At 40.6% G+C, this 12879-nt stretch overlaps 1 protein-coding gene across 1 annotated transcript in view; it reads right to left on the bottom strand.

Moving 5' to 3' along the window:
* grip1 (glutamate receptor interacting protein 1) overlaps positions 1-11968 on the bottom strand; it is a 76410-nt gene extending 64442 nt beyond the window's left edge. Inside the window, exon 1 of the mRNA XM_022200931.2 lies at positions 11633-11968. Within this exon, the coding sequence (XP_022056623.2) occupies positions 11633-11687 (55 nt within the window). The 5' untranslated portion in view covers positions 11688-11968. The remainder of the gene's footprint in view (positions 1-11632) is intronic.
* Between the last annotated feature and the right edge of the window lie 911 nt (positions 11969-12879).

Below are 12879 nucleotides of genomic sequence, written 5' to 3'. Positions count from 1 at the left end.
ACTTATTTTGGACAAATTCTGACTTTTGTGGACAAATTCCAACTTATTTTGGCTTAATTTTTGATTTACGTTGGAATTATGATTATTTTTGACAAATTTTGGCTTATTTGGGACAAATTTCGATGTATTTTGGATAAATTACCCCTATTTTGGACAAATTCTGACTTTTTGGACAAATTTGAGCTCATTTTAAACAAATTATGACTTACATTCGACAAATTTAGACTTACTATGGACAAACCGCAATTTATTTGGACCAATACTTACAAATTTATGACTCATTTTTTTATATATTTTGGACAAATTCCGACTTTTTTGGACACATTTTGATTCAACATGGATAAATTATGGCTTCTTTTGACAAATTTTGACTTATTTTGGACTAATTTTCACTCACTTTTGATTAATTTTAATTTATGTTGAATAAAATACCAGAATTTTGCGCAAATTTAGACAAATTACGACTTATTTTTGACAAATTTGTACTTATTTTGGACCAATTCTGACTGGTTTTTGACAAATTTGGACTCGTTTTCGACATGTTAAGTTGCGGCTTAGTCAGCTTTTGCTTTTTATGATTAGTTTCATTCTGGATCACACCACAGATATTTCTGAGTTCTATCTCCTTCTTCATGTTGTTCTGTTTCCATCGAGCTGCAGGACTGTAGATTGCAGTAAAAAATGAGCCACAGTGAGGAAAAATGTGCAAAATCACACAAACTGCTTCATATTCCAGCTAGAAAGAGAAGACTATGACCTCAAATTTAGCTGCATAATGCTAAACGGTGTGAATTTAAGTCTTTTCATGACTAAAAATAAGACGTTTAATTTCGATAACATCATAAACGTCAACCTTTTTTTAGCCGCCATGTGATCAGGTGTCCGCATACTTTCTGCCGCATGAGCTCCTGATCCGATGTTTGTGCACACACACTTAAAACAGGCCTGTTTAAATGGATAAAGTAGGAGTGACAAACACACACTCTGTCAGCAGTTTGTTCCTGAGAGTCACAGCGGGCGAGCGACATTCAGAAACACTGGACAGAGAGAGAGAGAGAGAGAGAGTCTTGGTGAAATGTGTCAGAGACGATAGGGATAATACATTAAGCTGAGGAAAATGGATGTAAACACACATGCACAGCATCACACACTCTAACACACACACTGTAACACACACACACACACACACACAGTCAGGTCTGCTTCAGTAATCCTGAGGACAAAGATGAGCAGAGTTCTGACATCAGCACCTCTTAAAGGACACTGTGTGTGTTTTAGAGTGTGTGTGTGTGTGTGTGTGTGTGTGTGTGTGTGTGTGTGTGTGTGTGTGTCTCAAAGTGTGTGCTACGGTGTGTGTAGAGAAAATGGTTTAGTGTGTGTTTGTGTTAAAGCCATTTTCTCTGCTTCTTAGTCAAAAAGCTTAAAACGGTGGGATGATGTCATGCTGTGACACACACACTCATTGTAAATACACACACACACACACACACACACACACACACACACACACACACACTCATTATAAAACACACTAACTCCCTCCGTGATGTTCCTCGGCGGCTCTAAAACCATCCAAAGCTGTTGCAGAGAACCGTCCTCCGTCTGTTCCTGAGCTCTCAGTAGAACCTCCTGGTCTCCTTCAGAGACATGAAGGTTCTAACTGGAACCAGCCGCAGAACCACAACAGAAGAAAGTTCCTCTGAGGACCTCCATCAGTCCTCCTGTCTATGTTGACATGCTGCTGGTCCACATTCATGTCCAATGAAGGATCAATAGTATTGATTCTATTCTGTTCTAAATATCAGCAGGTCTGTTTACTGATGAATCCATGGAGCTGTCCGTGGTGCTGAAACAACTCATTCATAGTCATTGCCACGAACACCGAGCTTCCTGTTAAAACAGCCTTATATAGCAGGATAAAATGCCGTGAAGAACCACAAAAAACGGTTCCTTTTGGCACCATAAATGTCATTCCAAAGAACTGTAGAAAACTAGGTTCTGAGGGAACCACGTCGTCAAGCTATTGGTGAAAGAACTCCTGAAGGTGCCCCAAAGAACCGTCAAAAAACGGTTCCTTTAGGCACCATAAATTGTGCGCAGAAGAACATAATTAAAAATGGGTTATTTGAGGAACTCTCAAATTACTCTTAAAAGAACCCCAAAAGTGCCTCACAGAACCATCAAAAAAGATTCCTTGAGAAGCCATATTTTGTGCTCCAAAAAACTTCTTTAAAATCTTATTTTTAAGGATCCTTTTATCACAAGTTTCTTTAAAGAACCCCAAAAGATACATCAAGGAACCATGAAAAAATGGTTTCTTTAAGCACCATAAATGGCACTCCAAAGCACTTCAGCAAAATTAGTTTTTAAAGAACCATGTCTTCACACGGTTCTTTAAAGAACCACCCAGGAACGATGAAAAAGTTGTTCCTTTAGGCATCATTACAAAGAACTTTATCAAAATAGGTTCTTGAGGGAACCACTTCTTCAAGCTGTTCTAAAGAACCCCCAGAGGCCTCCAAGAAACATCTTTTAGAAGCCATAAATTGTGCTCTAAAGACTGTCATCAAAAATATTTTTTCAAGGAATCATTTTATCACATGGTTTTTGAAGAACCGCCAAAAAACAATCCTTCAGGCCCCATAAACAGCATTCCAGAAAAACTTAATCAGCATAAAGAACCATCTCTACAGGCTGCCAAAGAACCATCAAAAAATGGTTCCTGTAGAAACCAAAAACATTCAAAAACAAGAGAAAAATAGGTTCTTTAAGGAACCATTTCCAGGACAGTTTCTTGTGAAACCAGCTGGTTCTATTTTGAAAACAGGACCTGATTTATGTAAAATGTGAGAGTTTGCAGCATTTCTTGGTTCCTTCCATGAGAACACATGTAATATTTAGGGTTCTTGACATTTCTCACAGTTTCTAGATGCTTTAAAGTTACAGTAATGCAAAGAATTGTTCGTTGCGGCTCTAATTTGAAGCCACCAAACCACATATCAACGTAGAACTGACGCAGTGACAAACACCATGCAGTCAGAACCCAATAAACAGTGAATGTTCTGCTTAGTTTACATCAAAACACTCAAAAATGACCATAATAAAGACAAAAACACAAACTAATCTTATGTTATTAAGTAAAACTCTGCAGGATAAAACGTCGGCTCCGTCGCTTTGGACTGAGAACGTTTGTGAGGAGGCGTTTCCTGTCAGAGATCTGGACTCTGATCAGACTTCCATGACGCCTGCAGCCTCACAGGTGTTGCTTCCTTCTGGACTTGTCGGGGAGGAAATCGAGGTCATGAACCTGCCGGCATGATGTAAAGAGCCGTCTGCAGCGTCCATGTTTCCTCCACAGGTTCAGCTTGTGGAGCCAGAAAATCAAAGAAGACGATTAATTTACAGAACTAACATTCATCACGATATCCGTACCGACAAACACTAAAGGGTTTGTTTGAGATTCACCAACGCGACCGAGGAATGAGGTGAAAAGACGGTCAGAGTGACGTTTATTCTGCAAAATAAAGCCCCATTTGGACGGGATTAACATTACAGAGGGAGGCTGGGGTTAAATCTTTTCTCTGAGAGGGATTTAAACTTTTACAGGATCTGCTGTGTAACAAAGAGGAACGCAAATAAACACGAAGAAATCTGCAGGAAATCACACACAAGGACAGTTCAGAAGCTGCTTCAGAATTAGCACATTTTTAAGTTTTCCTTGGTATCACAGTAATCCAGTGACAGCTACTTGTTCATGCTTGGGTTCATTGGAACAAAGACGTGCTAACGGCTAATTGGGCTACTTTTAATGGCACCAATGTGACAAAAAAATCCTGTGGTTCCTGGTAGGCATTTAAAATGAGCAAATTAGCTGCACTTTTTGCCCTTCATTATGGCTCCCAAGCGTAAGTCTGAGTCTTCTGATGGAGTTTTGACTTACAGCAAAATCGACTTACATCTAGGGATGGGAATTTCGACTAATTTCCAAACTGACTAGTCGCTAATTTTATTGGCGACTAGTCGGTTCGGAAAACTTGCAATTTAACCCTTTAAGCGCCAAAGTCGCAATATTGCAACAAGCAACATTGCTGAACATAACAAGCCACAGCTTCAAATATACTGCCTCGTGTGCCTCATGTACTGTACACCAGGAGATGGAGGACATCTGGAACTTCAATCTGAGCATCAGTTGTGGGCGTGTTTTCATTCAAAGTTTTGGAGTTTACAGAGTTTGAAAACCGAGGAGACGAGACTCGCCGTCGGAGCGTATCAGAGCGCAAGACGGCACATTTTAAAGTGAGAAAACTCACCGAGAGGTCTGGTCAACGCTGACAAAGTACTTTGTCAAGTAATGGCTTACTCATATTCTGAAGAGGAATATTCACCCTCTGATGAAGATGTTCAGTCGTCCAGTGAGACAGAAAGTGCCGCTGCGTCTGTGCGTAACGGCAGCGAGTCGGTGCGCCATGACAGTCCACGAGCAGCACATACTGGAGCCGATGCTTTGCTTCGGGGGGGCAGGAAGGGACGTGGTGGGTGTAGCTGGAGTGGTCAAAACACCGCTAATGATGAGGGGGATAGCGGGGGTTGAAAAAAGAGACAAGCATATGCTACTGGCAGGATCAACCAGGTAGCCCAGACGGGACGAGTGTAGAGCTGCATGGGGGGGGGGGGGGTGTAGGTTTGGAGAAATAAACGTGTCATCTGGAGGTCGACCGCCCCCTGCTACGTGTGAGGGGAGGGGAGGAGGAGCAATTCTCTCCCTGGCTGCTCAGCCTGTTTACAAAGAAGCCGATGCAGAGGTACGAAGAACAAGGAGCATGACGCTTAATGCAGCGTTTAACCGACTAGTAAAATACTAAACGTTTAATAAATGACTAGGCGGTTAAACGATTAAACGACTAGTCGCGCACATCCCTACTTACATCGGGCTGTAAGTCGAGGACTCCCTGTTTAAGTAGAACTACAACAGTTAGAACTACTTTAACAGTTTATCTCGGATCTAAATGCTTCCTCCAACACTGACTGGGATTTGAGAAGTTTTTTTTGAGCCAAAACTATTAAAACTATCAATGTATTATAGCAACAAATATGATTAAAATGATTAAAAACGACGGTGAGTTTATCGTCATTGTGTGATTTTCTAAATGAATGCCAGGCGGTGAGGGGAAATGAGCCAGAATTCAAATGTAAAAAGAGAATTATTATATTTTATTAGAAAGACAAAAACAGAACAATTTAGTACATTTCATTTTAACACAATTTTAATTGGACCGTTTACATTTAATTTCCCTTATCAACTTTAAATCTCACCCCGACTACCATGAAAATATACGAATATTTGCCATTTCTACTGTAATTTCCCTTCATTTCTATTTTATTCTGGGTTGTCCTCCATATCTCTGTGTGTATTTGTTTTAATTGCATCTCCTGAGGCTCCTTCTTGTTATTTTAATTCAGATTTAATGTCATTTTTGCTGTAAATCCCACCGAGACGAGGATTCAAATCACACCAAACAAATAAACTCGGTGTAGCTACAGTGGTTCGCTGTGTCTCTCATGATTTGTCTATCTATTATTTACCTGTTGTCTATTTTTACTCTGCTGCCGTCGGCTGTGTGATGCCTCTTTTTTGTTTTTTACTGTCCTTAGTACTTAGCGTTTTGGAGTATTTGTTGCTTTTCTTGCAGGTCAGGACTGTGAGCGGTTTGGGCTGGAAGCTGCACACTAAAAGATTATATTATCTGTCCATGAGCTGCACAGACAGTTTTACAGCACGGCACTAAATCAGCGCTAATATATTCCACCGGAGCCTCTGCAGCTGCTTAGATTAATACTCGCTTAGGCTGACCGAGGCCGCCGCTAATCACTGTTTTCATCGTCAATTCATTTGTGGATTATGTGTTATGGATTGTTTTGTCTATAAACGGAAGAAAAGTCTCTTTAAATGACATGAACTGCTGTGTTTCCTGACATGTTTGACAAAGAAAAGCAGCAAATTCTCACATTTTAGATGCAAAAACAAGGAAATAATTGAAATATCTGACTGAAAAAAATTACAAATATTTAACTGTTTGTCAATAAAATGTAAGATAATGGTGAAAAATCTTCAAATAATAAAAAATACTGAGTTTACCGACATGTTTGACAATGAAAAGAAGCCAATTCTCACATTTTAGAGGCTGAAACAAGGAAATAGTTGATATTTATCTCTTAGAAAATGACAGTTATGTTATTGTTTGTCTGTAAAGTGTCCAAAAAACTGTGATAAATCTCTTCAATTTCTAAAAAAAACATGTTTACTGACATTAATGACAAAAGAAAACAGCAAATTCTCACATTTTAGAGGCTGAAACAAGGACATACTTGATATTTTTCACTTAAGAAAAGAGAACTATTGTCTATAAAATGTCAGAAAATTGTCGAACTTGTCCAAAAATTGCATTTTTGGTGCAACCAACAATCAAATCCAAACGTACTAAGTTTACTAACAAGTCTGACTAAAGAATAGAGGTGAATCTTCCCATCTGACAGCCTGAAATGAGCAAATATTTGTTATTTTTGCTCCAGAAATGACATGAACTGATCAATAAGCTAAAAAGTGAAACATCTGCTGATTCCTGCCACTCAAATACGAGAAATTAATGCTTTCTCCTGTTTTACGTCACTGTAAATCAAATATTTTTGGACTTCTGATCAGACAAAACGTTGAAGTTTCAACTTGACGAAACGACTGATTTATTTATTAAAAATAGAAAAGTCTGTTGCTTCCAAATGTGAACGTTTATTCATCAGTAAGGACCATTTAATCTTCAGACACCTTCTCCGAATTTGGGTTTTCCAATAAAAACCAAACATTGTTGATGTTTAGATCTTTGACGGTTGAACCTTCCAAGAATTTGTTGGCCTAAAAAACTGATTAGAAGGTTTGTAAGGAAATCTATTGACCATATTCATGTTCTTTTCTTAGTTCTTGCATTTCTGTCACACTTCTAAGCTTGGAAACTCTCTAAATCGTCGGCTGCTGCTACATTTTCAACCTCGTCTTTGTCAGTAATGTGCGTAAAACGGCGTTTGTCCGGTAAAGTGGAGGATGTTTCCTCGCTGGGTGTCACAGTCCTGAACACTTTGTAGAGTTCAAACCTTCTAATGTGAGCTAAAAATGGTTTGCTGAATCCGACACCGCCAGTTAAAGCAGAATAACTTCACAGAGGGCAGTTTAAGTGACTGATGACAAGTTTGCTTTTGATTTAACCGAGCCCGGCAGTCCATCAACACGTCTGTAAATCTGGTTTGTTTACCTGAAACTTGATGTTTCTGTGTAGATTCTCAACTTCTGCACAAAAAAAGGAAAGTTCATTGATATTTCTAATAAACAGTGGATATGTTTGTACTCACAGACCTCAGGAACGTCTATTTATGAGTCATTTGATTAAAAATCTGGACAAAAAATGTTAAATTATGAACCACAGTTTACTAAAACCCAACATGTACATTTATTTAACAATTCAAAAACCAAAGATATTCAGTTTAATGTTACAGAAACCTACGAAAACTATCAATTAACACTATAATTTAGGGCAGAGTTTTGACCTTTTTGATTAAAAAATGGCCAAAACAATGAACTGAAACGGCTGCAAATTCATTTTTAGTTGATCAACTAGTCGACTAATTGACTCGACAGTGGTTTAGTCTTGCAAAACAACCTGCCATGTCTGTTTATTTTGTGAAAAAATTGCTTATTTATGGGACTAAGAATAGAATCGCCTATGCAAACACCTCAAACATGAACTAAGAGATGAAAAACTTTGTTGGCTGAGGTTTTCCTTCACAGAGAAATGGCACCTCCATACATAAATATTTAACCAGTTTCCTCATTTGGAGTTTCATTTATTCAAGCAAAATGGACATTTTTGGTAATTTAATGTTCCTAAATAACAGGAAAATGCATAGATTTCTGTCAAATGAGAAAGAAACCAAGTTTTAAGACCCAAATGGTTGGTTGTATTGTTGTGAAGTTGGGGTTTTATCAAGTTAATTTCATTTTTTCTGCAACTAATATATAGAAAACTTGGTGCTAAGTTGCATTATTAGGTTGCAACAGAAGATTATTGTCATCATTAATACATCTGAAAGCTGTTTTCTCCAACAACTGATTGATTATTTCTTATACAAATCATCAGAAAATGGTAAAAAATGCCCGTTGTTTGCTGCTGTCTGGGTTAGCGTAGCACGTGGCTTTCAGTACACAGTTTACTAATAGGCCAATTAATTTTCCATCAATGAAGCTGGACCACCAGCAGCCAGCAGGAGGTCTGGTTGGGTTTAATGAGACACTGGTAGCAGAGTTCACATTCAAACGGTGGCTGGTCGGGGGTCCAGCATCTAACTGGTTAATCAATTAATCATTTTAGCTCGTCAGCAGCGGCCAGAAATAGTGAAACTACCATAAATCAACAGAGCTGCAGAGCAAGAGGAGTAGAAGTACAAGTATTATTTATATTCCTCAAAGCAAATGTCAACTGGAGCGTCTCTGTGGATTCAATCTGGGCCTTTGATGAAAACATTTTTTTAAAATTACGGTAAAAAGAAGAATTTAACTGTGACTCCCAAGATTCTTAGAGGTGTCAACTACAAGCAAAAAGTCAGAAAAATGAATATTTTGGTCGCCTTGAGCTGCGATGGCGCCACCTTTTCCCAACAGCTGCACCAACAAAACGTTCTGGATTCATTTTTTCTGCATAGCAACAGCTCTCATGGGTATTGTAGTGTCAGGTATTCACTGTATCCTGGTCAAAACACTTCACGATATTATTGCAATATCTATTGAAAAGTGGGCGATTGTTGGCGCTGTTTTGTCTGTTGGACCAGTATCATCACTTTTACATCAACATTTCATTTTTTATAGATAGATAGATAGATAGATAGATAGATAGATAGATAGATAGATAGATAGATAGATAGATAGATAGATAGATAGATACTTAATAATTAGATCTCAACACCTCTAATTTTGACCTTGTTCACGCTAATGCGTCATTTTCCCAGTCTGACAGTTACCCTTTTGGTTTTGAAAGTCTTTTTACAAAATATTTCCGGAGACAAACTCTCTTAATGGGTCTTTCTGACATTTCTGTGGACTTTAAACTGCAGATGCACTGGATCGGGTAATATTTGACACAGTAGGAGTGATGCTGTGAGTTATAAACATCAGGAAACCAGTAAAATATCTGCTGCTGTTGTTTTTGTTTTAGACATAAAACAACTGGCATGCACAAATCGAGATCATTGCTTCCTAAACTCTTTGTTTCACATCCACAAATGAACTCCAGTTTTGAAAATATACTGACTTGAGATAGTGCGTAAGAGGTCTAAACATGAAGGAACACACCAATTTGCAAATTATTAGCAAAGTACAAGACCTTAGACCTGTGTGGTAAGCCACAACGATAGCAAAAATATCATTTGTAAAACACTAAATTGGGTAATCCCTCAGTGCTAATGTGAGCTTTTTATGGCTAAATGAATCAGAATTTAATCAAAGCTGCGATAGGAGGCTGCCATTTTTGGATAAAACTCCTTTTTGGTGCTACTGAGATGACCTCAACCTATAAATCAGATTCCACGGATGTTAGGGAACAACATTGTTGGGTACAAACTGCAATGAAAATTACACAACTATAGTTAGAAATTTGTTTTTTAATCACATTCCTACTGAAATCAAGAACAACAAGAACAACAGTGTGGAACCACCGAACACGTAGACCAACTTCTCCAAGCAATATGATAAGGACAACTATACATCAGAGGGCGCCAGAGTCTAATAAAACTCAACCAAAATGTTTACCTTTCTGTGTCCATGAGGGTCCACGTGACTAAGTCCTTGAAAGTCTGGGTGACAACTTACGGTACACTAGCAATAGTAAATTTTGTCATCTTTCTAAGTCCGTAATAGTCCACCAAACATCCTTATGTAACCATATTTGTGTTGCGACTGAACAGCAAGAACAATAACATGGAACCACCGGACAAATTAGACGAGGTTCTCCAAGCAGTATGATAGCGACAATTACACATCATAGGGTGCCGGAGTCTAATAAAACTCAACCAAAGTCTTCTCCTTTTCGTGTCCGTGAAGGTCCACGTGACCAAGTCCTCGAAAGTCTATACGGCGACTTACGCTACACTAGCAATAGTAAATTTTGTCGTCTTTGAAGTCTGTAATAGTCCACCACAGGTCTTTATGTAACCTAAAATTTATGTTGCGACTCCAATGCAAGAACAATAACGTGGAACCACCGAACCCCTAGATGAGGTTCTCTAAGTAGTATTATAGCAACAACTACACAACAGGGGGCGCCGCAGTCTTAAAAAAATTCAACCAAAGTGTTTTCCTTTTCGTGTCCGTGAGGTTCCACGTGACAAAGTAAATTTTGTTGTCTTTGTAAGTCCATAAGTCCACCACATGTCCACATGCAGCCCACTGCAAGAACAATGGAACCAGCGAACATGTAGACGGACTATAACAAAACTTGACTGAAGTCTTTTCTTTCATGTGACAAGTAATCAAAAGTCGGTACATCGGACTTATGCTACGCTAGCGATAGGAAATTTTATTGTCTTTCTAAGTCCGTAACAGTCCAACAGACGTCCACACGTAGCTCAAAACTTGTGTCATAATCCCGCTACGAAAACAACACTGTAGATGTTTGGAATACGTAGACGTGACCAACTGCACACGAGCTCCAAGTGGACCACAAAAAGTACAATAGTTGGTGTTAACACTAAAATATAATAGAGGTTTAATATAATCTAGTGCAGCTACAGCGCCACCTTCTGTCGACATTACACAGTTTATTCACGACAAAACGGAAACCAGACAACATCTGCGTGATATTAGTAAAGTTTGGTTTAAATTTGCTGGAGAGTTAAATGTAAAGGCAAACACAAAAACATCCCTTTAAACTGAACCACACCGTTACCGGACGGGCTGCACCGAATCTAACGGCAAACCGGGTGATACATTAACGCCTCACCTGTCAATATTCAGTCAAGACTTTCATGTCCACCCACCAAACCGGAGGATTTCACGGTACCGCCGGTAAACAGCGGCCGCGGTCCGGTGAAGGTGGTCGTTACACACACACACGCACACACACACACACACGCGTAAGGGCAGACCCCCGGTTGACCAGCCGTTGTTCCTCCTCTCCCCTTTTTTAACCGTTGGTTAGCCTGTTAGCAGCCCCCTGCTAGCTGCGCGGCGCCGCTCGGTAACCGGTGATCGGTGATAACAACGATAAACACACGACCGTAACGTCACCGTAACCTCAGCCGTTGCGTCAGATTAACACACACACGCACGCACGCACGCACACACACACACGGTATCAACTTCCACTAATTTAACGGCAGCCACCGTGTGCGCGAGCTCTACCGGCGGCGCCAAAGCACGCTGCGCGCGAGAGAGAGATTGCACCGGCGATAATTAGTCCACGCGCTCACACACACACGCATACACACACACACACACACACACACAGGTATGTACAACACGCACACACACACGCACGGTGGGACGCACTCGCCGGTCGGTACGATCCTGCACGGACCGGTCCGGCTCCGCTCTTACCTCCCTCCTGGTCCGGTTGGAGGCAGGCCGGGATGTTTTTCTTCCAGCCGGGCATGATGCACCTCAGGGCGGATAGGGAGTCCAGGGCGGCCCGCTAGCAGACACACACCACCAGCAGCGGGAGGAGCAGCAGCAGCGGCGGCGACAGCAACATGGCTAGTTAGCTTTAGCCGGAGCTACGCTGGATCCACCTCCCCGTCCACCGTCTACCTCTCTCTCCCCTCTCTCTCCCCTCTCCTCTCTCTCTCTCCTCCTCCGCCGCTCTCCGCCGGTGTCTCTCGACCCCCTCCCCCCTCGGTAACTCTACCCCGGAGCCTCGCCGGTCTTTGGAGGAGAGAGGCAGGCGGAGACCGGCGGGGTGACGTGATGACAAGAGGGTCACCGGAACCGATCACATGTATCGATCATTTTCCAATGAGGCGACAGTGGCGAGCACGCGCCTCCTCCATTCATTCATACATTGATTCATAGCAGAGAGAGAGATGGAGATGGAGGGAGATCAATAATCTGTCCGTTTCTGCTTCAACAGCCTTTATCAGCTCAGTCCTGCAAAGGCAAAGTCATGGATGCAGGCTAACACCCAGCGGCCCCTGAGCGGTCCAGGGGCCCCATGTTGAAGAACAGTTCCAACCACACAAAGTGAGAACTACACAAAACCAGTGCCAACATCTAAAAGTGGTCAATAGCATGGCTCTTCTTTATTAGCCTTGAATAGTGTGTAGAATGGTCTAATTGCACCTTGTTCATATTTTTAAGAAGTCAAAGAACATGTTATAGCTAAAACCTGTCAAGCAAGAGCACCAATGAAAACACTTGTCAGAGCTGTATTAGTCCTACACAGCCATTCTCTAGCACTGAGCAGAATGGTCTAATTTTTTAAGTGATGGGACACCCAATTTTCACTGAAGTGTATACAAAGGAAGAGTACAGGTAACAAAAAAGATCAGACTTGCATTAGTCTCACATAGATTGTTCTAAACAGGACTGTGTAGAATGGTCTGACTGCGCTTCGTGACATTTTTAAGCATTAGAACCTCAAATATTCACTGATATCTCAAACGAAAGAGCCAAAAAAGAGCAAACAAATAAGGTTGACATTAGTCTCACATATTCAGACTACATCATCTAGAATGGTCTGACTGCACCTCATTTTTATTTTTTTAACTTCCAGCTATCACTAAAACATGTCAAGTTTGGTGTAAGAGTGCAAATGAAAACAAATATCAGAGTAGTATTTGTCCTACACA

The sequence above is a fragment of the Acanthochromis polyacanthus genome, chromosome 1 (genome assembly GCF_021347895.1).
Source record: "Acanthochromis polyacanthus isolate Apoly-LR-REF ecotype Palm Island chromosome 1, KAUST_Apoly_ChrSc, whole genome shotgun sequence".
NCBI classification, from domain to species: Eukaryota; Metazoa; Chordata; class Actinopteri; family Pomacentridae; genus Acanthochromis; species Acanthochromis polyacanthus.
This window is presented reverse-complemented; position numbering and strand designations above follow the sequence as displayed.